The sequence below is a fragment of the Pundamilia nyererei genome, unplaced genomic scaffold, assembly GCF_000239375.1.
Source record: "Pundamilia nyererei isolate P.nyererei 1_Seehausen unplaced genomic scaffold, PunNye1.0 scaffold00159, whole genome shotgun sequence".
Classification (NCBI taxonomy): Eukaryota; Metazoa; Chordata; class Actinopteri; order Cichliformes; family Cichlidae; genus Pundamilia; species Pundamilia nyererei.
In genome coordinates, this window is record NW_005187560.1 from 1,080,879 (window position 1) to 1,108,132 (window position 27,254).

At 44.5% G+C, this 27,254-nt stretch overlaps 2 protein-coding genes across 18 annotated transcripts in view; one reads left to right on the forward strand and one right to left on the reverse strand.

Moving 5' to 3' along the window:
* Positions 1–8,242, forward strand: part of LOC102213501 (triple functional domain protein) — a 77,486-nt gene extending 69,244 nt beyond the window's left edge. For 11 of the 14 annotated variants that reach the window (XM_005745489.2, XM_013913924.1, XM_005745481.2 and 8 more), the window contains 19 exons: positions 76–179; positions 280–349; positions 445–534; positions 617–709; positions 858–908; positions 1,024–1,101; positions 1,190–1,381; positions 2,279–2,459; positions 2,573–2,830; positions 2,924–3,390; positions 4,152–4,399; positions 4,519–4,660; positions 4,742–4,769; positions 5,064–5,226; positions 5,366–5,487; positions 5,573–5,651; positions 5,744–5,944; positions 6,048–6,186; positions 6,328–8,242. In XM_005745489.2, the coding sequence (XP_005745546.1) occupies positions 76–179; positions 280–349; positions 445–534; positions 617–709; positions 858–908; positions 1,024–1,101; positions 1,190–1,381; positions 2,279–2,459; positions 2,573–2,830; positions 2,924–3,390; positions 4,152–4,399; positions 4,519–4,660; positions 4,742–4,769; positions 5,064–5,226; positions 5,366–5,487; positions 5,573–5,651; positions 5,744–5,944; positions 6,048–6,186; positions 6,328–6,879 (3,258 nt within the window). In that variant the 3' untranslated portion in view covers positions 6,880–8,242. The remainder of the gene's footprint in view (positions 1–75; positions 180–279; positions 350–444; positions 535–616; positions 710–857; positions 909–1,023; positions 1,102–1,189; positions 1,382–2,278; positions 2,460–2,572; positions 2,831–2,923; positions 3,391–4,151; positions 4,400–4,518; positions 4,661–4,741; positions 4,770–5,063; positions 5,227–5,365; positions 5,488–5,572; positions 5,652–5,743; positions 5,945–6,047; positions 6,187–6,327) is intronic. The other 3 variants (XM_005745482.2, XM_005745493.2, XM_005745484.2) reach the window with 2 other exon arrangements.
* A 6,979-nt stretch (positions 8,243–15,221) lies between these two features.
* The window catches only part of LOC102216069 (growth factor receptor-bound protein 10-like), a 49,765-nt gene continuing 37,732 nt past the window's right edge, over positions 15,222–27,254 (reverse strand). For all 4 annotated transcript variants that reach the window (XM_005745495.1, XM_005745494.1, XM_013913926.1 and 1 more), the window contains 7 exons: positions 25,831–25,929; positions 25,652–25,729; positions 24,355–24,471; positions 23,818–23,884; positions 23,612–23,699; positions 21,910–22,003; positions 15,222–20,885 (listed from right to left, as the gene is read on the reverse strand). In XM_005745495.1, the coding sequence (XP_005745552.1) occupies positions 20,739–20,885; positions 21,910–22,003; positions 23,612–23,699; positions 23,818–23,884; positions 24,355–24,471; positions 25,652–25,729; positions 25,831–25,929 (690 nt within the window). In that variant the 3' untranslated portion in view covers positions 15,222–20,738. The remainder of the gene's footprint in view (positions 20,886–21,909; positions 22,004–23,611; positions 23,700–23,817; positions 23,885–24,354; positions 24,472–25,651; positions 25,730–25,830; positions 25,930–27,254) is intronic.

Consider the following 27,254-nt stretch of genomic DNA (forward strand, 5'->3'; position numbering starts at 1 on the left):
TGATGGATCTTAAAATGAGTTCTGCGAGCTTTGGCGACTTCCTGTTGTGAATCCTTCGTGTGTTTCCATCACAAGGGCTACATGAGCAGAATGAAGGAGGAGGGTGTCCCTGATGATATGAAGGGAAAAGACAAAATTGTGTTTGGCAACATCCATCAGATCTACGACTGGCACAAAGAGTATGTAGGGGAATGCACACACACACAGACGTGTGGAGACTGTAGAGTTTTCCCTGTCCAGAATCGGCGCTTCAGTAACTTCTGTTTCTGTGTCGCTCAGTTTCTTCCTCAGGGAGTTGGAGAAGTGTTTGGAGGACCCTGACAGACTGGGACCACTCTTTCTCAAACAGGTTGGTCTGCAGGGAATTTCCAGCTCCTGCCTTCTTTGTAATTGCTTCCACACATCTGATCAAAGTGTAATTGTGTGTGTGCTTTATCTATCCAGGAACGGAGACTAAACATGTACGTAGTGTACTGTCAGAACAAGCCCAAGTCAGAGCACATCGTGTCCGAGTATATCGACACCTACTTTGAGGTTAGACTCTGGTATTTTGGCAGCTTTAGGTTCAAGAGTAACTCATTATGCAGCTGTTAAAGAGACACATTTGATTTTGTAGGACCTGAAGCAGCGGCTGGGACACAGACTGCAGATCACAGACCTGCTCATCAAGCCAGTCCAGAGGATCATGAAGTACCAGCTGCTGCTCAAGGTTAGGCTGTTTCTATGCAGTAGAGGGCGCCAGAGCCCCAGCTGCTGCTTACTTACCCTTTATATTTTGCACTGTATCCAAATGCCCCTCGCTGTTACACGTAATGTACAAAGCTATTATTTTACTTGTGTTTGTTTGTGCATTTTAGGATTTCCTGAAACACTCTAAAAAGGCTGGGCTCGAGTCTCCGGATTTGGAAGTGAGATCCAAATAAAAAACCCCAAAAAGAAAACACAAAACATAAATTTGAAAAAGAAATTATGCAAAACAGTTTGAGCGATTATACCAGTCTTGTTTATTTCTGACTCTTCCAGAAAGCAGTGGAGGTCATGTGCATTGTTCCAAAAAGGTGTAACGATATGATGAATGTCGGCCGGCTTCAAGGGTTTGATGTAAGAAGCCATTTTTCCCAGTGATCGGTCAAGCAATACAACATCTTCCTTAAAGCGTGCGTTAACATTTCTCTCTCTTTGCCTCCAGGGGAAGATTGTGGCTCAGGGCCGCCTTTTGCTGCAGGACACATTCATGGTGTCCGACCCCGACGGCGGTCTGCTCGGCCGGATGAAGGAGAGGAGGGTTTTCCTGTTTGAGCAGCTTGTCATCTTCAGTGAGCCCCTGGACAAAAAGAAAGGGTTCTCTCTGCCAGGCTTCCTCTATAAGAACAGCATCAAGGTAATGATTTAAGGAGGGAGGATGTACACTTGTTACTTTCCCCACTTGAAGAATGTCTGTTAATATGCTAACAATGAGGAACATTTCTCCTTGTTGTTTGCAGGTTAACTTGATTTAATTATTCCTAGTTGTGTAATCTTGTTTTAGTGAGCAGTTTTAAAGTCAGAAGAATATCTTTCTCAGAAGAATAAACCATGTTTTCTATAAAAATAGGCCGCAGGCTTCGTTTGGCTCAGCTTCAAAAGCAAAAGACATTTACCTGAAGCAGAGCTTAGTCTGTCAGTCTGTCTGGCTCCTCATCAAGTTCATGTAACAAAAGCTCAGACGCTGCTCTTTTTAAGTTGCTGCATTGCACTGATTTTAGCAATGGACTCTTGACACACAGAAGTAGTGCAGTCCCAAGCTGCCTTTGTTAAACATCTCTTATGAGTAGTTTAAATCTGTAAGGCAGGTGAGCGTGAGGTGAGAGGACGGCGTGTCCGCGCTTTCAATAACAGTGCTGGTTAAGCCTCAAAATGCATCCTGAACTTCGCTGTACTCTGCAAGAGCACTTTTCACATGTGTGAGAGAGGGAGGGGTCGAGATGTTGGGACAAAATACTGTATACCATTCTTGATGGAGCATGTAGTTACATTAATTTAAAAGCCCTGTGCTCAGTTGGCGTTAACCCTTCATTCAGGGCTGCTTTTAATGACATTTTATTTTATTTCTCAAACATTTCCTTCTGCCTGTAGTGAACCTTTAAGCCTTTGCGTATAACAGAGGAAAGTAAGGAAATTGAGCCCATGGGAAATAAAAAAATACAAATTTAGGAAAGGTTGACATGATTAAATCTCAATATTTCTGTGCCGCTGACTCTGTTTGATGTGTTTTCCCTGTTTTCTTTTTTTACACCAGATAAGCTGTTTGGGTTTAGAGGAGAATGTGGAAGGTGATCCCTGCAAGTTCATTCTCACTTCTCGGTCAGCCAACGGCGCCGTGGAGTCCTTCGTGCTTCACTCCTCCCATCCAGGGGTGCGCGAGGTCTGGACCCTTCAGATCAGCCAAATACTCGAGAGCCAACGCAACTTCCTCAATGGTAGGCTGCTACACACACACAGACGCACACAGACACACACACAGAGGACTTATAGGTGATGTAAAAGAACTGCTGTGTACATGGCCACCCTTGTCTCTTGCATCTTATCACAGCTCTGACCTCACCAATAGAGTATCAGAGGAACCATGTAGGGGCAAACAGTCCGCCCAGCATCGGAGCTCCAGGTGGGGGCAACAGCGGTTCTAGTGCAGCCCCCGGAGGTGGAGGTGGAAGCTCCCAGAGTAGCTCCATCCCTTCGGGACCCCAGGGTGGCTCTCGTCGGCCGTCCAGGATCCCGCAACCCTCCCGCCTGCCCCAACCCCTACGTCACCACCCCGGGGCCGACCCGGATGGCTCCAATAAGATGTCAGGTATGAAACGTCTGTCTGTCCTTGTGCAATTTGACTTGTTTGACCCAATGAAAGATGTGACTGAAGTCTGAGTTTTACTCGCTTGTGATCCAGGTTTGTCCCCTCGTCCTGTCCCTCCTCCTCTACTCCCTGTGGGGGGCAGCCCGCAGGGCAAGCGCCCTATCCACACCACAGAGGACCAAGCTTATACCCCCATCCCACGTGCTACCGTTGGGCCTCTGCCCTCCACACCCACTTCTAAACCACGGCCAGGAGCCGTGTCTCCCATGGCCTCCCCCATGGCCACTCCCGCCTTTGGCAAGGACACTCTCCCCCCTCCCCCTCCCAGCCCAGGCCAAAACCAAAAGTCTGGATCTGGATTCTGGAGCTCAATGCCGGGCTCTCCAGCCAGCCGGCCTGGCTCATTTACCTTTCCGGGTGAGGCGGGAGAGACTCCGGTGCGACAAAGCTCAAATCAGAGCCAAACCCACAGACACTCCACGCACAGCAAGGAGGCCGACCGCATGAGTACGTGCTCATCGGCCAGCGAGCAGTCCATCCAGTCCACCCAGAGTAACGGGGTAAGACCACTACCTGCTGCCCAGTGCTGATCCGACTAACCCAGCGGCAGAGGGGGGGGCCGGTCTGTCCTGTCTGCCTTGTTGTCTCCTGTCCTGCTGCCAGCGCTACTAATCTGTCCCTTACTACGCATCTCTGACAACCTCCACTGCTCTTCAGCATCATCCTCTGTAGCTTTAGACGGTTTCTGAGGACAATCTCTAGACAAGGCTTCAACTGTCAACATGTTTTCAGGCTCAAAGTCTTTCTAGCGGACCTCGCTCACCTCTTCACTGATTATCTTTTAAGGCTGTCTCTAGATTCTTAACTCTAACAAAGCTTATACTAACACTTGACTTCTTCTGGGCCGTCTTCATGGTGTGTTACTTAAATGTACTTTTCCTGCAACTAACGTCTGACGTTTGCGGTTCACCTGCAAACGTACTCAGAGATCCTTTCATTCAGCCTAACGTTTCTCCTCTCGTCTTTGCGTCGAGCTGCAGAGCAAAGACGAGTGAAATGGAAAACTTCATCTTATTCCTGCCTTTCTTCATCCAGTTAGCCTTTTCCAAGAAGAAATTAATAACTCCCTGTTTTGTCTTTCTTCCGCTCGAATTTCTTTTTACAAAGCCTCCACTTCTTTTTCTCTTTATCTCATCAAAAGTGGCACTCGCTAGAGATGTCACCCCACATGTTTAGATTTGAAAAAGTTACCGTGTTTAATGCATAATCGCTGCATGTCCATCTGAGTTTGCCCTTACCGTTTTCCATCCCTGTGGTGCAGAGTGAAAGTAGCAGCAGCAGTAGCGTATCCACCATGTTGGTGACCCAGGACTACACAGCTGTGAAGGAGGATGAGATCAGCGTCATTCAGGGCGAGGTGGTCCAGATCTTGGCCAGCAACCAGCAAAACATGTTTCTGGTGTTCAGAGCATCCACCGAGCAGGGCCCCGCCGCCGAGGGCTGGATCCCCGGATTTGTGCTGGGACACACGTCGACCATTGTCCCCGACTGTCCCGAGGGATCCATCAAGTAAGAGCACGATGATTGGGGGGGGATTATTTTCAAATTCATAATATGTGCACTTGAGATTCTCATCTGCCGTTTTTATCAAGACACTGAGCTCACTGCCGTCATTTTCGTTCTCCTAGCAGGAAGTCTTCATCCTGGCACACGTCCCTGCGTATTCGCAAGAAGTCTGAGAAAAAGGAGAAGGAGGCAAAGAAGGAGACAAAGCTGGAAAATGGTTACAGGAAGTCCAGAGATGGCCTTGCCAATAAAGTTTCTGTAAAGGTGAGTTTCACTTCACTTCAAAACTCTACAGCGATGCCTCGAAGTTACAGACTGTTGACATTTGTTTATCTTTCTTTCCAGCTTCTAAACCCAAACTACATCTATGATGGTGAGTTTGAGCTCCAGACCCGATCCCTCAACATCGTTCCAGCTTTCTCTTTGTCACTGCAGCACACTGCAGGAGCTTGTCTGTATCAGACGCATTCTCACTGCACTGCAAATATCAGTTGGCTTTAGGCTAGGTGTGGGGTAGAGGGTGCTGCTGGAGGCGGGACATGTGATGCTCACTTGCTCCCTGCAGATTTTCCATAACCTGCATTCTCATTGGCTCAATGTGGCATTACACAGATTTGGAGCCTGTCTGTCAAACAATGACAACAACAAATCTCTTCTTTCCTTTCAGTTCCCCCAGAGTTCCTTGTACCTCTGAGTGATGTGACATGTGACAACGGAGAGAGCGTCACCCTAAGGTGTAAGGTTTGTGGGCGACCCCGGGCTACAGTCAGCTGGAAAGGGCCCAACCAGAGCAACCTCACTAACAACGGACACTTCAGCATCGCCTACAAGTAAATAGCCGAGCAGGTTTTACTCCTCGCATCAGCTTTGTTGAACACAATAACTCGAGAGTGAACCTGCCGCCCCACTCAGCTACACTCACCCTGTTGTGATGGAATAGATGAATAAAGGAGTGTGTGTTTGTTTCAGTGATACGGGTGAAGCGACTCTGCGGATAATCGGCGTAGCCTCTGAGGACGATGGCGTTTACACGTGTGTTGCCACCAACGAGCTGGGCAGTGTGACATCATCAGCTAGCCTCAGAGTGTTGGGTGAGCGTAGAGACAGACGTGAAACGTATGCGATGAGTGTCACTGCAGATTTTATTGAACCACCTCCTGCTTTCATGTGTCTCAGCCGTGTCCACTGACGGGGTCCGAGTGAGCTGGAAGGATAACTTTGAGTCTCACTACACTGAGGTGGTTGAACTGGGAAGGTAACAGACACGCTGTGAGAATTCAGAATATAAAAGCTACGGCAACAAAAAACGATAAAGTAAACGGACCGACTGTGTCGTCTTCTCGTCAGGGGTCGTTTCTCTGTCGTCAAGCGCTGCGACCACCGGGGCACCAAACGCCCGGTGGCTGTGAAACACGTCAACAAGAAGCTGATGAGGAGAGACAGAGTGACCCAGGAGCTCAATCTGCTCCAGAGACTCCAGCACCCGCACATAGTCACCCTGACTGATACCTACGAAACTCCCAGCAGCTACGCGTTAGTCCTGGAGATGTGAGTAAACAGCAAAGGCGTACAGGCGGAGTTAAACCCTACATACACACACACAGCTCTGTCACGCCATACCTCCGACCTGATGTTTTGCTTTGGGTTTCAGGGCCGACCAAGGCCGTCTGCTGGACTACATCGTGAGCTGGGGGAATCTGACTGAGGAGAAGGTGGCCTGCTACTTGAGGAACGTTTTAGAAGCTTTACACTACTTACACAACTGCAGAATAGCACACTTGGACATAAAAGTGAGTCCTCACTTTTTCATTTTCCTCCAAACATTGAAGCCATAAAAAGGTTGACTGACATGTGGATGCAGTGCGGTCATGTACAAACCATGATGATGAATGAATGAGAATCCATGAGGCTAATCTTTGCTCTCGTTACAGCCTGAGAACCTGCTGGTGTCCCACACCGCCAGCGGCCAGCCAATAGTCAAGCTCACAGACTTCGGTGATGCCGTGCAGCTCAACAGTGCCCACTATGTTCACCCTCTGCTGGGCAGCCCTGAGTTCGCCTCCCCAGAGCTGGTCCTCGGAGAGCCCGTGTCGCTGACCTCTGACCTGTGGAGTCTGGGCGTGGTCACCTACGTGCTGCTGAGCGGCGCCTCCCCCTTTCTTGACGAGAGCGCAGAGGAGACCTGCCTGAACATCTGCAGGCTGGACTTCAGCTTCCCCAGGGATTACTTCCAGGGCGTCAGCCAGGCGGCCCGGGACTTCGTCTGCCTGCTTCTGAAGACCGACCCGGGCAGAAGGCCCCACGCCGGCCTCTGCCTCCAGGAGCCGTGGCTGCAGGCTGGCCAAGGCGACGGCCGGGCAGAGGGCTGCTTGGACACCTCCCGCCTCATTTCTTTCATTGACAGGAGAAAACATCAGACCGATGCCCGGCCCATCGGAGGGGTCAGGAGCTTCATTCACGGTCGCCTTCAGCCTCGGGTTTGAGCAGCTCTCAGCCTCAGCGCTCCGACCACAGCAGGAGACGCTGCTCAGTTTGGGGTCCAGCACTGAGGTTGAAGAGACTCTTTATGGTCTCGATGTAAAAAGAAGGAGAAAAAAATGAAAGCTGATCTCATCCTCTTTCACAGATTTTTCACTAAATAAAATCCTGTTATCCTTTTAGGTTGTTTATTTGAGACCTGCTGAGGTCTTCAGCCAATCAGAGCCCAAGAGAACGGAATTCTCACCAATCATAAATGAATGGATGCCCTCGTCTACTGCTGCTTGCTGGTTTCGTCTTTTTGTAGTTAAGTGAACAAAAACAGTTTTAAAAAAACTATTATGAAGTAAGTTATTTTCCTCTGCGCGAGTTGAAGCTGATCAGAAGAGCCAATCGATCGAGCCTCAACGCCACCACACGGGCGCAGCTCCTTCAGGAGAAACAGATGCCAACGGAGCTCGCCACAGAGAGCAAATCGCCCTCCAGGAACAGACGGTGTGTTTTTGTCTTTTACCCTTAAACAGTAACTGGGATACTTTTGAGAAGCAACCCTTTCTTATAGAAACAGTGTATAGAAAGGCACAGTAGTGTCTCTGATTCCAAGGAGGAAAAAAACAAACACATCGTTGTAGAAAACGCTCATAAGTTGAAGATTCGTGTGCTACTCTGGACACTGCAGACAGGCGGAAACCGCGACAGAGCTCATCAGCTGAGACATTTATACATCAGAGCTTCTCGATGGCTGCGCTTACATTAACGTACCCTAATCTAATCTGAGAACACCATGATGACCGTGTCGTGAGTAACAAATGCTGCACTGTCCAACCCGAGAAGAAACAATAGACGTTCGTCTTTTTTTTTCTTTTTTCTTTTGTCTTTTCCTTTGTTGCGCAGATATGACATGTTTAAGCCTTACCTTGTATAGAGACTTCGGCCTTCTTCCCCCTCACGTTCGCAGTGGACTCGAGACTGTTGGAGCCCTCGGTGGCAGCGCTGAATGTGGAGGCGGCGGAAGATGAATTTACTGTAAATGCACTCATTGTATGTTATGTTTGATTATCATGTGCAATGTTGCGGCTTTAACATTTTATGCAACTATTTATGAAAACATCTGTTGTATCTGTAATAAATCTAGAGAAAAGCATGTACTTGGTACTGCAAGCACTGCTGGTAGTTTGTGTTCATTCGATCGCCGAGTGTTAACGACCGCTCCGGGGCCAGGCCGCGTCAGAGGTCACGACCTACAATCATCACGTTTTGATCAAAACTAATTTAACACTTTTTTTTGTACTGTATGCCTCTGTAGTATTGGTACACCAAAGTTGCTCTAGCTTTATAGTACTTAATAAAGAAATGGTTTTATTGTGATTACGTTTCACTTGCGTTAGGCCATCCATGACCATGTTAAAAGATTGTTTACACGAGTAAATGTCAGAGGAACGCTTTTAGTTTACTCTCTTTATACCTTTATTAAAAAGGTGGGAGATTAAAGGACTGAAATGTACTCTTGGATGGGAGCTGAATGCAAGATTTTACTTACAAAGTGTTGTTTTCACTTTATGTACAGATACATGTTGCCAAAATATTTCTTCCATTTAAAAAAAAACAAAACAAAAAAAACAACAACAACAAAAAAACACCTAACCAGTAACCACACAAGATTACTATGGTAACAATAACACAGATAAGTCCAGTAAGGGGTTATGATTAAATCAGCCCCCTCTTAACCTTTTTTAATTTACTTCAAAAGGTGTACACACAGGCCATTTTAAAACAAGAAGACTGGACTGGATACCTCAGTTTGGGTTTATTTTGTTGATTTTTCTGTTTTTGTCACTTTGTTGTGTTTTTGTTTTCCCGTTTTTGTTTCATAAATTGTTTTTTTTATTATTATTATGTTTGCATGTATATTTCTTTGTACAAATCATACATATTCTCTCCTGTAAATAGTGTCATTTTGCCATCACTCATTTGAAAATTAAACTTCATGAACACACAGGCCCCGTCTGACATTTACGTTCTTTTGTGTTTGTTTTTATTGTTTGTTTGTTTAGTTATTTATTTTCTTGGGGGGGAGTGGGGCGGAGGGTCTTTAAACACTGAAATAAACATTAAAGCAAGTTTTGTTTAGATCGGGTAGCAACATTTTCAAGACTTTGTTCATTTTTCCATCATCTGCTCACCACTTTCTTTCCCTTTCTTTTTTTTTCTCTGTACAGGTCAGATGGTTTGATTTTGTACAATTCCGTGTTCGAGTTTAGTGACGTAGGCTGACGTCATCATTTACAGGACTGGTAACAAACTGACGCTCACACTTGCCTAAAATACCTACAAATACTTAACACTTTCAAAACTCTTCATTGGGACTTTTTTTTCTTGATTTGTTCTGCATTGGAAACTCATACTGTTTGAGCTCTATATGAAAGATAAACAGAACTTTCAGGATTTAAAAGCCAGTGCACATGTGCTTTAAAGTGGCATTAATCCTAGTGACCAGCAGGGGGAGACTGATGCATTTGCAAAGAAAATTAAAAGGGGATGCAATTAAAAATGCACATGATACAATTATGGTCTCAGTCCATGGTTTCATATTTTAACTGTTCCTACACGGTGTTATTATGAAATGACTATGCTTAAACCCAAAGTTTCCTCCACATCGATGGGAGGCAGTTGAAGTGTTTCAGGCATCCCAGACCAGGAGAAAGAAGATGTCCCTCAGCTGGCTTGGGAATCCCTCACGCTTCATTCACAGCAGGGCAGTCATGTTCGTTTGTGCATGTATTTGCCTGCAGAAGACAGGTTTTCAACCAGTGCAATCCTCAGAAATCCCTGCTGCACTCTGCTCGACGTGGACGACGCTGTGTGTCGCTCACATGCTGAGTTGTTGACGAGTGAGGTGAAACAGTTCACCAGCAATGGGAGAAAAGCAAGAACAAATTAAAATAAATATTAAAAACTACAGCGTGAAAGGTAAAGACAGTGGTTTCAGTGAACATTCTTTACTTTTTTAAAGCATATTTTGCACTTCAGCTCGTTGTCTGTTAAACTGTACGTACTTCATCAGTATTTTATAAATAAATTTATATGAATAATATATATTAGATGAAAAACACGGGGAAAGCAAAGGTTGTTCTGTGTTTATATATCAGGCCACAAGATGAAGAAATGTCACAGTTGGCTGCATCCATCTTTTATATGTGGTCTATGGTACAGACACTTATCTGCACACTGCATATCTGCTGTTTCTTCACCATAACACTCATAATTTGTCAGCTGTTATGTCTCCTAATACTTGAATAACAATTTTAAAGACTCCCACAACTAGTAGTGTTGTGGAGCCACTGGTTGTTGTTTACAGGTGAGGACATGTATCTGTACTGAACGGCATGTTATGGTAAGTAAATGAATGAAGAAAACTCCACAGGATTCTTTTAATGTTGTCCGATATGCGTAATCAGTCGATTACATCATTATGCATCAACATTTTATAGTGTGTGTGTGTGTGTGTGTGTGTGTGTGTGTGTGTGTGTGTGTGTGTGTGTGTGTGGGGTTAGATTAGATTAGCAGCCATTTAGCATCTGAGTTACCACGAAACATTTACAAAGATCAGTAGGGGAGACCGGGGATAGTTGTAACGTGGGTCAGTTACTTCCAGTTTCTCCAATCAGGGCTAAGTTTCAAATGATGTGACTCATCCTGTGCATGCCCAATTCAGTTCTGCTATCACATGTGAAAAATCAGCACATTTTGTCAAACACAGACAATTTAACATGAAAAAAAGTAATTTGTATGCCAAAAAGTACGTTTTTCTACTTTATTTCAATGTTTAATAGCATTATCTGCTTTGCAGTTAAACTCATCAAACTTAAATTATGTTATTTGTTTGTCTATGGGGATATATTCTGTCTTTAGTGCTAATGTTTTAGCCGTTGGCTGTAATGTTAGCTAGTTCATGGCTATAGGAGTCTGGGTCAGTTGTAACAATAATGCAGATGTTACAACTTACCACACTATTACTTTAACTTATATTAAAGAACAACTGAAAAATGTTACCCTTTAACAGCTATGGAAGCGGCCTTTGCAGGGTTCTAGTCAAATACCTGGTCTGTACCGCCCCCAAGTGGCTCTTCTCTTATATTGACGAGCGGCTGCTTTACAAACCTCACAGATATTGACGACTTAAAAGTTGTTTTGGGTGGGAAACAGATATTCTGTGTACACATATCTACATTTCACCTTATGAACAGAGCGATAGGTCAAATATCCAATAACATTTGCCCAAATTCATTCATTTAAACCATCCAGAATGTCCAAAAAGCTTCTGTAGAAAATGCCTTCTAAAGACAATTTTTTAGGTATAGCAGAGCCGTTATTAATCTTTTTTTTTTATATATTTTATTGTATTTATTTAATCTTTTTGTCAAATGTGACTTTCTGGTATTGTGGTTAAAACATCTGTATTATACGTGAAAGTTTCCTGGTTTGGTACTGTGAGGATACACAAAACCCACCCTCAGAGGGTCATTAGCTAGTTCACAAGCCCTGATTGTTGGGAAGTCTGTCTCATGAAGAGCATCCGGCGTAAAATCTGTGCCAAATCAGACATTTGGATCATTTTGCTGTGGTGACCTCTTGGGAAATAAGGGAGCAGCTGAATGTAGCTCTGGTTAATTAGTATATAATAAAACCTGTTACTGCAGGGTTGAAGCAAGCAGCATTTATAATTTTCTAATCCTGGGTTTGTGAATATTTTTTGCTGCTGTAATACCGTGAAATTATTATTTCTTCTCCAGATGTGCACAAATGTGGGTTTAAAAACCCGATACGGTGTTTCCGTTTCGTGCTCACAGTTTCCACTCTTTATAAGACATTAAAGACCAGTTAGAAACACTTATGTGTGAACAGATCTTTGCACCATCTGGTGCCTTATTTGAACTTGTATGACTCAAAGTCAGCAGGTTTCTGACACTGGGGGCGTTCACGTGCAGTGGGATGTTCCAGTACTTTTTAACTGAAATAAAACTGACCTCAGCATGGGCACACCTCTCCACATGCCTTGAACTGGCTTTGACAGCTTTTGCACAGGACGGGCAAGATTAAAGTGTGCGAACAGGAATATAACATGTTACACAAGCAAGATCAAATTGCATCGATTTACTTTACTCGTGCTTTTGTCTGTAGGTAAGTCAAACTAATAAAATAAATTATTTGATTCAGGTAAACAAAAGTAATTCCAGTGACATTCAACATGTTGCTCCAATGATGCAGTGGTGCAGGTTGAGGTGTTATCCTTTTCTGCTTCAGTAACATTTGATAACACTGATAATAGCAACTTGTGAGGTGATGGATGCACCACTGTGTTGCCCAGCTATTTGTATACTTACACATTTATTAGCCTAACTACATGTGAGGTTAGTTAGTGTTCTACCCTGTCCTAGCTTAGTGGTAATTGGTCTAAAAAAAAAGCACTGGACTGGCTTTTTGCACTGCAAGCTGCATCCACACACCTAGATGGACAGATTGGGGGGTAGTGAGGGTTCACTGTCTTACCTAAAGACCTTATGAGTGTTGGACAATGTGCTCTAAATCTCGAGCCACCGTAAAAAACGGAATATTTGGGGACCTTAGTGGAGAGCCAGGTAACCAGTGAAGTGGTCCATCCGGGAGATGTGACTAAAAACAAAAAGTATCATTTGTACTACACTCCGCACAAATTATTAGTTCAATTGAAATCAGTTGTAATTATATAGCGCTAACTAACAACAACAGTCACCTCAAGGATCTTCATATTGTGAGATGAAGACCATACAGCAACACAGAAAACAATCCAACAATGAGATAACTCTGTATGAGTGAGTGGGAAGGAAAAACTCCCTTTTAACAGGAAGAAATCTCCAGTAGAACCAGGCTCAGGTAGGGGAAGCCATCTGCCGTGACTGGTTGGGGTCTAAGGCTCATCTATTTTTACTCAAATGGCTAGTGGGTTTTATCAAAAGAAGTAAATAAAAGAATAAAATAAATAAACAAAAGCAATTTCCTTTTAATGTTACTTTATCTTCTGCACGAGAAGGGAAATGTAGAGATATGCAAGTATGCAAGACCTGGATTGAAAACCAGGAACAGGTCTGATGAATCCAAATTTGAAAGTTCTGGTGCAACAAAAACTTGCAGAAACTCTACAGTGACTTGCAGGATCTACAGTCACCTGTAAAACACGGTGGAGGCTCCATCACAGTTTGTGCTAGAAACCGGCAAAAGGTGTCAGGTGTTTTTTTTCCCCAGAAATCTCTGCAGCTGTTTCCCATTTCCTGGAAAAATCTAAAGAAATAAGGGGTGGCACAATACTCAAAAGTAACTGTTTTTTGGATACAATGGACAATCCTAGAAGCTAACTAGCTATCTCTGTAGCCTTTAAATTACATTATTTATTACAGTTAAATATATTTGCTTCAAATTTCAAATGAAAGATTAATTGATGATTCATCCATCCATCCATTTTCATCCGCTTTGTCCGGGGCCGGGTCGCGGGGGCAGCAGCCTAAGCAAAGAGGCCCAGACCTCCCTCTCCCCAGCCACCTCCTCCAGCTTATCCGGGGGAATACCAAGGCGTTCCCAGGCCAGCCGCGTGTCCTGGGTCTGCCCCGGGGCCTCCTCCCGGTGGGACATGCCTGGAACACCTCACCCAGGAGGTGCCCAGGGGGCATCCTTGTCAGATGCCCGAACCACCTCAGCTGGCTCCTTTCGATGTGGAGCAGCAGCTGCTCTACTCTGAGCCCCTCCCGGATGGCCAAACTTCTCACCCTATCTCTAAGGGAGAGGCCAGCCACCCTTCGGAGGAAGCTCATTTCTGCCGCTTGTATCCGCGATCTCGTTCTTTCGGTCACTACCCACAGCTCGTGGCCATAGGTGAGGGTAGGGACGTAGATCGACTGGTAAATTGAGAGCTTCGCTTTTACACTCAGCTCCCTCTTCACCACGACGGACCGGTGCAGCGTCCGCATTACTGCAGCTGCAGCCCCAATCAGTCTGTCGATCTCCAGCTCCCTTCTCCCATCACTCGCGAACAAGACCCCGAGATACTTGAACTCCTCCACTTGGGGCAGGAACTCATCCCCGACCCAGAGTGGGCACTCCACCCTTTTCCGGCTGAGAACCATGGCCTCGGATTTGGAGGTGCTGATCCTCATTCCCGCTGCTTCACACTCGGCTGTGAACCGCTCCAGTGCGAGCTGGAGGCCCCCACCCGATGAAGCCAACAGAACCACATCATCCGCAAAAAGCAGAGATGAGATTCTGAGGCCACCAAAGCGAAAGCCCTCCGCCACTTGGCTGCGCCTAGAAATCCTGTCCATAAAAATTATGAACAGAACCGGAGACAAAGGGCAGCCCTGGCGGAGCCCATCACCCACCGGGAACGAGTCCGACTTATTGCCGGCAATGTGAACCAAGCTCTTGAAACGGTTGTATAGGGATCGAATGGCCCGTAGCAATGGGCCAGACACCCCATATTCCCGCAACATCTCCCACAGGACACCCCGAGGGAAACGGTCGAATGCCTTCTCCAAGTCCACAAAACACATGTAGACTGGTTGGGCAAACTCCCATGCACCCTCAAGTATCCTGGAGAGGATAAAGAGCTGGTCCAGTGTTCCGCGACCAGGACGAAAACCGCATTGTTCCTCCTGTATCCGAGGTTCGACTAACGGACGAACTCTCCTTTCCAGCACCCTGGCATAGACTTTCCCAGGGAGGCTGAGGAGTGTGATCCCCCTGTAGTTGGAACACACCCTCCGGTCCCCTTTCTTGAAGATGGGGACCACCACCCCGGTCTGCCAGTCCACAGGTACTGCCCCTGATCTCCACGCAACACTGCAGAGGCGTGTCAACCAGGACAGCCCTACAACGTCCAGAGCCTTCAGGAACTCGGGGCGGACCTCATCAACACCAGGGGCTCTGCCACCAAGGAGTTGTTAAACTGCCTCAGTGACCTCGCCCCCGGAAATTGGCGGGTCATTCCCCTCATCCCCAGACTCTGCTTCCTCCTCGGAAGACGTGTCAGTGGGATTAAGGAGGTCCTCGAAGTATTCCTTCCACCGCCCGACAATTTTCTCAGTCGACGTCTGACATTAATTGATGATAAAAAGGCAAAATTAGAAAGACAGCTTCCTGTACCTTAGACTGGAATACTCTAAGGAGTATCTGATTTACTAATCCTGAAAATATTCCATGAAGGATGAAAATGTCCAAAATTGGAACCTGGTTGCAAGAATAAAAGCGAGTGAGAGTACATAGCGTATCTAATCCAACCTTCAAACAGCAGAGAACAACAGAGCAGGAGTCAGGCATGTTTGGTTTATAGCAATGTTGTCTTTTATTCTAATTTCCAATAAACAGAGAATATATCAGTCCCTTATTTGTACAAAAAATACCTGAAAAGGATACAATGTAGATCCAGGAGCCGCACAGACAGAATGAAGCAAAGCACAGTGGAGGAGTGTACGTCAGAAAAAATGATTACAGTTCATTTGATCCTTTGTTTTTGTTTTTTCCTCCCTGGAATTTTATATTTGACTTCAACTTATGATGACTTTGACCCAGCAATAAAAACACTGAGTTAGCTTCACTTGCACCTATAGTGTAAGTCACCGAAGTTCAGTGGGACTGACGTGTGACGTCCACATTAGCATTTAGTTCCGGTAAGGCTGCATTTCACAGTCACAGCTAATTTGAAACGCAGTGTGAGAGTGGACGGACGGCAACTAGGGAGCTGTGACCGTTTCAGAAAGAGGCACGTGCTGCGAGAGAATACAAAAAAATGTTACGCACCTTTAAGAAAAATAATCAGACAACATAGACATTATAATGAGATGCACAATCCTCTGGAGCTACAGCTTATAATTGCACTACTTGTGATGAAAAGCTTAAGAATTAGCGTGTGCGCTCTCCATCAAAAAACAATGCTGTGTGTGTGTGTGGGCTTAATATCCAAACATGGAGTATAAATGACAGAGAGGGAATACTGAAAGAGTTGAAACCTGGCAGAGATGAAGACTCCGACAGCCTGTCAGCTTATAAACAACTGAAGTTCAGAAATTTGACACATGCCAAAAATCCAGTTTGATTTCTTAAAAAAAAAAAAAAAGAAGTTTAATTTAATTAATACTGTATATGCTGTGGTATACGTCATTTTGTGGCAAACCAAAGACAATACACAATAAAGTCATACACACAATCATATAATAAAAAAAAGGAAAAAACAAATCATTCTTCATTTTACATGGAGTTATGAGCAAAAGCATAACAGCCCATACATAGTGATCTGTGACCTAGGTACAGTGTTAGATCTACATCTTCTCCATAGCTTCACATACTTTGAAAACAAGACTTTATACTGGTATATATTCATATGATTGGACTTCTGTGAACGATTGCATTGTAGCACAGTGACTTAAAAAAAAAATGGAGGGAGGACGGTGATTTTGTCCCCGCTGACCCATAGTGACGTGGCTTTCATCCTCTGTCAGACAGGGAAGAACCTAAACTGATGACTGGGAATGCTGGGAAACTTCCAGTCAAACTCCCGTCTCCTCTAAATCTGCAGCTTACCCCCCCGACTTTACCAGACTGTCTTCTTACCGCCTCTAAAAGGGCAAGCGCGTTAGCCAGCAGACTTCCTGAAGAGTGAATATAACAGTCTGGTCATCCGCACACCAACACACATTTACCACAGGGTCATATAGCTTACAGGCTGGACACAGGTGGGAGAGGGGGGCGGGGGATTCAAGCATTATCCAATCCCTGGAGAGAGTCTGACCTGACTGACCAGAAAGGCCTGATTGGTGGAGTGCAGAGCTGGTGAGTCGTTTAAGTCACGCGATTAGTTGGCTGGTGGCGGCAGTGGATTGTATGTGTGTCTGTGTGTGTATCAGTGTCGGTGCTTAGAGTCTGCCGACCTCATTCTAACCCTGTGAATCTGGGGTAGGATGGATGGAAACTGCAGGTGAGGGCGGGACGGGTGCTGCACAAAAGCAGGTGTTATGTCACACGGGTTCAGTTGGTCATGTGACAGTAGGAATGACAAAAAGGATTCCTCGTCTCCTTTCTTGGGCATCTTTTTCCTGTTACTATAAATAAGGTCAAAAATAAACTAACTCATGATCTGTTTAAGCTACTTTGAGAGGAATTTCTATGTGAATCTAATTCTTTGGAACTGATCTCTATGCTGACTATTACAGATTCATTTTTAGAGACCTGGCAACAGCATCAACAATTGGCATTTTCTCTTACATGTCATGAATTGGTTGATGACAGCTCATTTTTTTTCAGTAGACCAACTAGGTAGAGGGGGAAAAAAGCTTATGATACCGACTGATTCACAAACTGATGCCACTTTAATGAGTTTTGAACCATGAATGCTAAGATTGGGCATAAGGTTAAGGTTCTGTGTTTAGCATTTAGCCACCTATTAGCAAACTCGTTCTCTGTAACATACATGTGGTATGTTCTAGTGTAAAGCTAGCGTTCAACCAAAAATTCAAGGAAACCGAAACAGTAAAATGGTAACACATTTTGGACACAGTCACGTGACAAATGTTTTCCATGAGATCTACTATCACAGCAGCTAGACTTACAGACTAACCGTCACTAATATCCAATTTAGTCAATTTAGAAGATTTTGGTCAAATTTTGGTGTACTGAGATTTCTCACATGGCATCATATTAGAAACGATACAACCACTAGTTGTCAGGGAAACATATTCACGGACTGGTTGGTAGTACTTCCAGGAGGTTGGTGGCTCTCGCTGGGTGAAATCAGTTGCAAAGTAGGTGCTATAATGGAAACCTCCCAATGACTCCTTTGGTTGCTAGCATATTTGCATCGCTGTGTGTCATGTATGTCTGAAAGATATTTGTAATTACTCTCTGAGCAGTAGTAAATTGTCACACAAACCAGAGATGGAGAGGATTCCTTCTTCAAAGTAAAAGCTGTGCTTGAGATTTACAACCAGCATGTTTCAAAAAAGGACAACTTTTACATAAATACAAATATTCCTTGTTTCCTTTTTTTGCTGCACTTTTTACAGTTTCCAAAATGTTTTCCATACTGACAGGTGGGTCATTGGGGAAAAATAGGGGCCACTGACCACCCGGAAGGCATGTGTGACTGAGACTTTATTTTTCGAGTGAAAACCATCAACCTCCATTAACTACTTGCAAGCATTCAAGTAATACTTATTTCCCCATCATGACCAGTGGTTTCCAGCTGGTTGCAGACCAGTCTGTAGGCTTGTGTGATTGGGGCCTTGTTCACTTTGTCACATGTCCAAAATGGCCGACAAGTTAATGTCACATGGTTAGGGGTCATGTGTCTACAAAAAATAAAGAATGAAAAAAAAATCTCAAGAACCAAAGGTGACAGCTAGTACAACAATCTGAAACTGGAGGTTCAGTTCACTAAACCTGTTATTTGAGAAGCTTGAATAATTGAATACTTTTACTTTTTCAAAATGAAAGAACAAAAACAAATACTTGCTGGCCCTTAATTTACTCAAACAATGACCTGGTACTACTAAACTAAGCGAAACCCCTCTGTAATGTTAGCTTCCTATGTCTCTGTAGCGGTGGATTTGTTGTTTGATGGATTGGTTGTGAAATCAAGAAAGAAGCCATTTCTGCTTGATTGTAATTTAGCGACCCTGTTGATGTTTAGCAATGGTGCTCACTTCATGCAGCTAATGGAAATATCTAAATATAGAGTTGACTGACATTTTATCCAGATCTGAGATTGCATCACCAGTACATGTTTTCAAAGTTTTGTTCCAATGGATTTTTACTTTACAGGAATCTTTTAGACCTTTTGGAAAATATATTTTTTGCTTTCCTGTTAGAAAAGAAGGCAGAGATGAGAAGCTAGCTAGTTATGTGTGATGCTAGCTAGCAGTCTACAGCCAGCTAGCCAAGCTCAGTAAAAACATCAGATAACTTTCACAAACTGTTGTTTCCAGGATGATAAAACATGTTGATTACTGACTTTAGAGGTGGCTTTAGGCAGACTTTCTAACTGCACAGTCAAGACTGCTAGTCACGCTAGCATTAGCCTCATATTTAACGTACAGATCCTGTGAGTGTGTTACATTTCTTGACAAGAAAGCAAAAAAGGACTGTTTCCCAAATCTCCCACCATTTCTCCCCACTCATGATGTTCTTCCACCACCCCTGAATAAAAAATCCCAAACGTGTTACTCTATGTGCATTACTTTTTAAAACATAGCTTCAATTTTATACACAAGGCTCACAATTTTCACTTAAGGCGAGTGAAGCTCATTTGACTGCTTGTTGACACACAGACAACTGAGTTCACGTTTCAAGTAATTTGTTCAAATTTCATATTTAAAATGGTTTTAATAAAAGTTTTGAGAGTGCTTTTGTTGCTTTCAACGAGGGAACAGTGGTCAGAATCCGAACACGACAGCTCCAACCCATCGACAACAAATCAGGCTGATTTTTTTAAAAATGTGCAAGCAGAGAGCTCAGAAATTATTTAGTAAAAGGAAAACATTCAAAGACAAATTCACCAACAGATAAAATAACCATTTTGATTGGAAAAAAAAGACCGAAATGGTAGAAAGCTTGGGCTCGACACACTTTAAAGTGAGTCTATTTGAAAATCTTCCTCTTCCTCCTTAAAGTCTTGAGACACCTACAGCTGGTTCAAGAGCACATTCATGTTTTTTAATTGTTGTGGTCTTGTTGGTACGACACACACGGCTGGGGAGGTTAGTTAGATGTTCTTAAACCTTACTGGAAAGCACTGCATGATGTGACTGTGCTCCCACACCACCGTAATCCAGCCAGAGCTGATGGAAATTCACATGCGTGCTTTTCAGAAGGGGAGTGAAGGAGGAAGAGGAGGCAGCTTCTCTTAGCTAAAGAGCTGTCGTCTGTCCGCTCGGGAGTGCAAAACAAGTTCTTCATTGAATCAACAGTAATAAAACAGCATTAAAATGACATCAAGTAATCAACTCTACAAGAGAGGCTTGTACAGCCTTCCTGATAAACATTCCTCTGTCCTTTCAGCAAACCCTCGCCCCTGCTCTGCTCGTCTTGCCTTTCAGCGACTTCTCGTTTCTCTCCCGACTTTTTTCTGAGCTCGTGTGGAGGCGGGATTGGGGTTGCATCAGGGGTCTGTGGGTCGGGACACGGCAGCGATGCCACGTCATGCCCCGCTAAGGTGTTTCCGGGGGGTGGAGGGCAGGGTGTCAGCTTATCCAGACTGGACTGCACAGGTTGAGAAAACTCCTGGATCAAGTTTGATGGGACCCAGGGAGGTTCCCGTCCATCCCTGATGATCATTGAGGAAGTCAGAAGGTGGCGCTCCCCGCCCACCTCGGTATCGAGGACAGGGCGGGCACCACAGCTTATCAGGCCTGGAGGATGGGGAAGGTGGGTGGGTGGGGCTGAAAGGTTTGGGACTCTAAAGGAAGGGATCCATCCAAGAGACCCACTGGAAACATACTGTAGCCATCTTGTGGTTTCACATCACGCTGGTCTTTTTCTGGGGTCTGAACACCAATAACAAAACAACCGCAGGAGTCCACAGTCTTCGACACTTGGCCTGTCCCAACAGCTCTCATTCAAACAACCAAGCAGCAGTAAGGTGGAGACGAACGTTACCCACTGGGGGACATCGACTTCCAGTCCTGGCTCCTAGCAGAGTTGTTCACATCCGCAAAACAGGACGTAACTTTTCTCCATCTCCTCAACCCCCACTGCGTTGGTAAGGGAAGGGGTAAAGGGGACAGAAGGGGAGGGAGGGAGATCTCAGGGAGAGAGGTGTGCAAAGAAAGGTTTGGGGGGAGGAGTGTCACAAGGCCACAGCGGTGCATGGGTGTTTGAGCTTGCAGGGCAGCACTCCTCTGTTAAGCTGGTAAAACTCCACCAGGTGAATCAGATCGGTGAACTTGGTGGCGCCGTCGTCGAGGCTGAAGAATACCTGACCGTCCTCCTCACACTTCAGAGCAGAATCAGACGGAGGAGAGGAGATAGTTTAGACACCACATGACAGAGACTGATCTTTATGAGGTAACGATAAAACATGGAACATCTGACAGGAGTGCAAACAGATGATCACATCCAGGTCTACATCGCCAGGCCACTGTACTGCATTTATAAGATAAGCAAATGATTTAATATCAAACACTAATGAAGCCAGTTAGGTTTAGGACATTATCCCTTCTCAGACCTGGAGATGACATTAATATTCAGTACAGTCTGTGGAGTGATCCGACTGGCTACTTTTTGCATTTCTTTGACGATATAAACTACAAACCAACAAATTTTATACTCCTACAGATTAGTTTGTCTATCAGTCACTTTGATCCAAACTAGAATATCAGGGATGGATGAACATGAATGAGTTTTATCAACTGGGCATTTTTAACATTTACACTTTTGACTGAACGGACAGAAACTCCATTGGAGGAGAATGGCCATCTATTATCAGTTCAATGTAATCAGTCTGAAATACATATATACCTTTTTCCAAATAAAGTTAAAACACTTTCTCCATGCAACTGCATCTTTGTCAATAACTGATTGATCTGTTTCCTCTGAGCTGTTTCGAGCTGATTTCTGTCCTGCAGCAAAACAAATCTAAGTGCACGGCTGCCTGGGAGGAAGCAAAAAACACATTTTAAAATCTTAAAAAAGCACAGCGTACTTTGGACACGGGTTGGTGGTGATGCTAAATGAGTGTAGCAGGCTCGCTGGGCAGAGTCTGCCGTAGGGTTTTTTTACACTATAGAATTAAACTGCATCGCAGACTATTTTTAAAGATGGACCTGCTTCTGGGGACAAATATACTCCTTTGCCGGTGATGCCAACAAGCCACAGCAGCTGGTTTATGAGACTGTGACTGCAGTTTAGCAGTCAGACTATAACAAGAAGTCAAATTTGTGTCATTTTCACACCGTTTCTCATTTCAGTGCATCTTAACAGAGGCGGTGAGATTTTTCTTGCTTTGTAATCACACTGACCGGTAGGATCTGGAAGTGCTTGATCTTCTGGTGGTGGCACAAGGTGAGCACGAATGCCTTGGGATTACTCTGACTGTCCCGCAACAAGAATAACCTGAAAGAAAAAGATTACATCATGAGAACTAGTTCAACCACCTTATAAAAAGGACTGACATATCTACCATGAATTTCCATATGCTTGATAATACACACCTTGAATATACTGCTCAAAAAAATTAATGGACCACTTTGAAAAATCACGTTGGATATTACTCCACTGGGTAATGTGTTAGGATGAAAAGATGCCACATCGTTTGATGAAAACTAAATGATCAACCTACAGAAAGCTGAATTCAAAGACATCCTGAAAATTTAAAATGATGCAGCAGGTTATGGATGGTGTACCGGGGCATCTCCTCCCAGATCTGGACCAGGGCATGACTGAGGTGCAACCTGGTTGCTCAGATGCACTGAAACATAGAACATTATGTGGGGTGTTCTGTTGCATTTAGGTCAGGCCAGCAGGGCCAGTCAATGGTATCAATTTCTTCATCCTCCAGGAATTGAGTGGATACTCTCACCACATGAGATCAGAGATTCCCATTCAACAGGAGGAAACCAGGATCCACCCAGCACCAGAGTAGGGTCTGAGAATGGCTCCAAAGATTCCACCCTGATACCTAATGGGAGTCAGAGTGCTGTTACCTAACCTGTAGAGGTCTGTGTGTTTCCCAGACCATCACTGACCCACCACTCAATCGGTCATGCTATGTTACAGGCAGCATAATGTTCTCCACGGCTTCTCCACATCCTTTAATGTCTCTAATACGTGCTCAGGGTGAACCTACACTCATCTGTGAAAAGTACAGAGCTGCCAATTCTGGTATTCTATGGCAAAAGCAGATCTGGCTCCAATGTCCTGGGCAGTGAGCACAGGGTCCACTAGGGGATGTCGGGCCCTCAGGCATCAGGAAGTCAGTTTCTGATTGTTTGGTCAGAGACATTTGCACCAGTGTCCTATTCGAGGTCATTTCGTATCTCTGGCAGCGCTCACCCTGTTCCTCCTTGCACAGTGGACCCTGCTGATGGGTTAAAGACCTTCTACAGCCCTGTCCAGCTCTCCCAGAGTAACTGCCTGTCTTCTGAAATCTCCTCCATGCTCTTGAGACTGTGCTGGGAGACACAGCAAATCTTCTAGTAATGGCTCGCATTGATCTTGATTGGTTTGTACTGTCCAAGCTGTCCAGCCTTGGTTAGGGTCCAGGTATCGTCTCATGCAACCAGTAGTGACACAGACCCAAGCTAAGTGCAAAACTAGTGAAAGAAACAGCCAGAAAAGATGAGGAGGGAAAAATGTCAGTGGCCTCCACCTGTTTGGGGGTTGTCTCATCGTTGCCCCTCTAGTTCACCTGTTGTTTATTTCATCAACACCAAAGCAGCTGAAGCTGATTAAAACCTCCTCTGCTACTAACCTGACCACATCAGGTCTCAGAAGTTTAGCTGACTTGATGCAATATTCTGATTAAAAAGTGCTCCAGTAATTTTTTGAGCAGTGTTCTTTTGCAGTTTCTGGAAAGCATTAAAACTTGCTCTGTGTGTGTTGTTGCTTTGACGAACCAAAGCACAATCATCCTGACAGCACTTGGACTACTTTGACAAAATTATCTTCCTCCCGGAGCCTTCACGTGAGGAGCGCTCTCCGTTCGACAATGTCGTAACTCACCCATCGACTTGGCCTTGTTGTATCATCATTTTGTGGGCTTCCTCTCTCATGATACGACCATGAAACCACACCTGTGTCCTGTGAATCACTGAAAAACACGGGAAGTTTTTCACGCACACAGACAGACACAACCATATTATATATATTTGTAAATGTATTTATACTGCTCATGGTGTTATTGCTAGGCCAGTGTCACATGAGAGTACCTGTGCTCAGAGAAGATGGATGCAGGGGACTGGGACTGCCCAAGACATTCATACGCTGACTCCTTTTCTATAAACACCACATTTATCGTTAGATATCATCATGTAAAACAAAACTCCCTCAAAGTCAAAGTCCCTAAGCCATGCCCATCACGTGTGTAACCCTCATGGCAAACTAAACTATGTTTAAACATCACTTTGGACCAAAACAAACACAGGAATGTTTTACTGTGAATCACTCTCTTCAATTCTTTTTAGTCCAATAACAAACACTACTGAAGGATGCACAGCTTTGGTAAAGTGCAACTACTACACACTTTAATTCACAAAGAAAACGCAGCCTTGTAGGGTATGAAAGGCTTCAGTGCATACCATCCATAAAAGCAGTCAATTTTTAAATATACTGGGAAACTCCTGCATATTCTGTGGTAATCACACAAAGCAGCTGCGGCTTGAATACGTTTGCACTTCTAGTCAGATATCCTCTATTTCCTATCTAAGCCCACCCTGCAGAACAGAATCCTTGCTCCCTCTGCTTACCCTCCAGGTATGCCCTTCTTCCAGGGCGGCGCTCTGGGCCTCGATGGGGTTGTCGATGACGCGACCGGTCCGCCCGGAGAAGTCCATGGCAACCAGGGAATTCTCAGATACGCTTCGCTGTTTGGAGAGCGGCAGGGGGGGTGGAGGGTGATGGTGGTTGGGTAGGGGTTAGAGGGAGGGGGCATACAAGAAAAAGGGTGGAGGGGTGGTAGACAAGGGTCAAGGGTTAAACAAGCCAGACACACTCACTGGAGCATGACAAATCCTGTCTGCACACAGACCCACTTTAGTCAATCCACAAATGCCCCTTTTGAGGAAAAGCACAAGCCTCTGCTGGCTATCTGGCTGTGGGACTCAAATTAGTCAAGACTTTCTTATAATAAATGTAATATAATATAATATAATATAATATAATATAATATAATATAATATAATATAATAAATATAATATAATATAATATAATATAATATAATAATATTACTCTTCACAAAATAATCCTTTTTAGGAGTCATTGTTATATTATATCCTAACACCTTTCAGAAGAAGTTACATTAATTAAACATAATGCTCGAAGATCTGCTGTGTTAATTTTTTCTCACGGTCTTTCTAACCGTTTCCTAAAAGCTTTGATAATCATACACCATTACTCTATTGAACAAGCGCAGTGGCAAACCCAGCTTCAGCTTCTAAACTGAACGCCGAGTTCAGGAAACATCAGGAAAACTGAGTGGAACTGCTTTTAGTTTGAGCTGCCACTGATCGCCTAACACTTTCAGATAGTGGGGTTTGTGAGTATGTGTGTGAAGTTTTAAACACAGGCTAACTCGCTGTAGAAGTATCTAATCTTAAGGTTAGGGCACAGACTTCAATTGTGGAGAATTGCGACCAATTCTATTCACAATCTTTCCAAAGCAGCTTATGACACCTTTTTCAACACCTCATGGTGCGAGGGGATTACACATCACACCTGCAAAAAACAATTCTCCTGTTAACTGTGCATGTGTTGGAACAGTATGTAAATATTCACTTACTAAAAAAATAGGATAAGATGTTTTTTAATGGATGCCATTTTGCTGTAAACTGTCTGCTTACATTAGCAGCAAACGTCAGCAGTAGCCTGGTCATCCGAATATAAAAATCTATTTCAGCATTTCAATAAAACAAGTTTTTTCCTCTTAAGAAGCTTTGAGCTTCGTCCCAAGATTACTATCGGCTAATTCATGCATGAATCTGGATTCGTCCCTGCTGTTAGAGCAGAGCTGCAGTAAGGCGATGTCACAGAGAGCAGATCCTCACCACAGGTGCAGTAAAAGGCGAGAGGTTAGACTTCCTCTGCTGGGGCACGTTGTAGCTCTGATACAGCACTATTCCGTACTACGGGGGCAGGAGAGAGGAGAAGGCATCAGCTTAACATCCAAGCACCAACTAACTCATTAATGTTTAACTGCGACGCAAGAAAAGTGCAGGGTTTTTACTTTGAACAGCCTGAAGGCAGTCATCCAGCAAGTCCTGCTCTGCTCGTCCTCCGCACACAGCATTTTCAGTTCCTTGCAGTCGCTCCTCACTTTGCTGGGCTGTCGACCAAACAGAGGACGCAGCGGGGAATTAGATTAACGAGATGCACATCGCAAACATGAACAGTAATAAGGCTTCATGTGACCGTGCCAGAACACAGTCACAGTGCAGCCACTGTTGTGCTCGGCAGCACAGGTCTGCGCCCTAATCACAGCAAAGATCTGACTGCTTTGGGGGTTAGAGTGGCAATCAGGAGTCGATTGAAAAGAATTTAGCATTTTCCACATGACCCAATCTTTATTAAATATTTATACACTGCATGCAGTCAAATAACATGAAAGTAAGTGATACAGTAAGGTTAGGAAAATCTATTTTTTTATGATTTATTTATGGACAGAGTTGCGACTTTCCAGGCAACTCTGTCCAAAATCACAGCTTAGACTTTTTCCTTTTTCCTTTCCTCCTTCCACCACCAATAAGGGCATGAGGCACACTGCTCCCTAAATACAACCCCATACTGATAAATTCATTCATGTCACCATGGCAACAGACCCCACCACCCCCTCACCCCACCAAGAAAAATCCCTCACCCAATCCTGCACTGTCACCCCCGCTGACAGCATCTGACACGCCAATCGTCTAGCACGTGTGTGTCTGTGTGTGTGTAAAAGAGAGGTGAAGAGGTCAGGTGGGCCAGATTCCCTGTGCCATCCCTGCTTATCCCCCTGAGCTTATCCCAGATCAGCAGGTACGCCCACCGCAGATACCACCCGGAGCGGGGCACAGTACTGAGAGTTTGTTTAAACCCCTGCTGTGCTGTTTTAAACCCATGTGTCCTCACAGACACGCCCACTACATACAACATATGCAGAGAAGTACTGACTTTAAATAAAGATTTCAAAACTGTGAAAAAATCTGTCAAATGAGACATTTTTTAGCTATTAAAGAACAATAATATTCATCTCTAGTGGGAGCCCTGAAGTTAAAAACTGCACTTCCTGTAATGACCACTAGAGGCTGACTCTAAGACTGAACCAATCCCCACAGACTCCCATGTTAGCACAACTTCCCAGCATAAATAAGCATGTTTACAGTCTGTTCAGCCAGTTCTTTCCTCTATAACCACAGAATGAGAGGTGAGATGTGTTGTTACTGACCAATGACTGTATACAGTCATTGTTACTGATGCACTGAAACTTTATTAAAGTTGAAGTTATGCAGTATTAGCAGATTAGCAGCTGTAGCCGCTAGCTGCCCGCTGAGCTACACTTCAGCTAATCTGAATCACTGCACTTTAACTGCGTTTGTGCATTTGGTACCTTTTGGAGCATTTTGTGTGTAATTATGTGGCTAATAATAAGGCCTGAAGTGTGACTACTTCTAC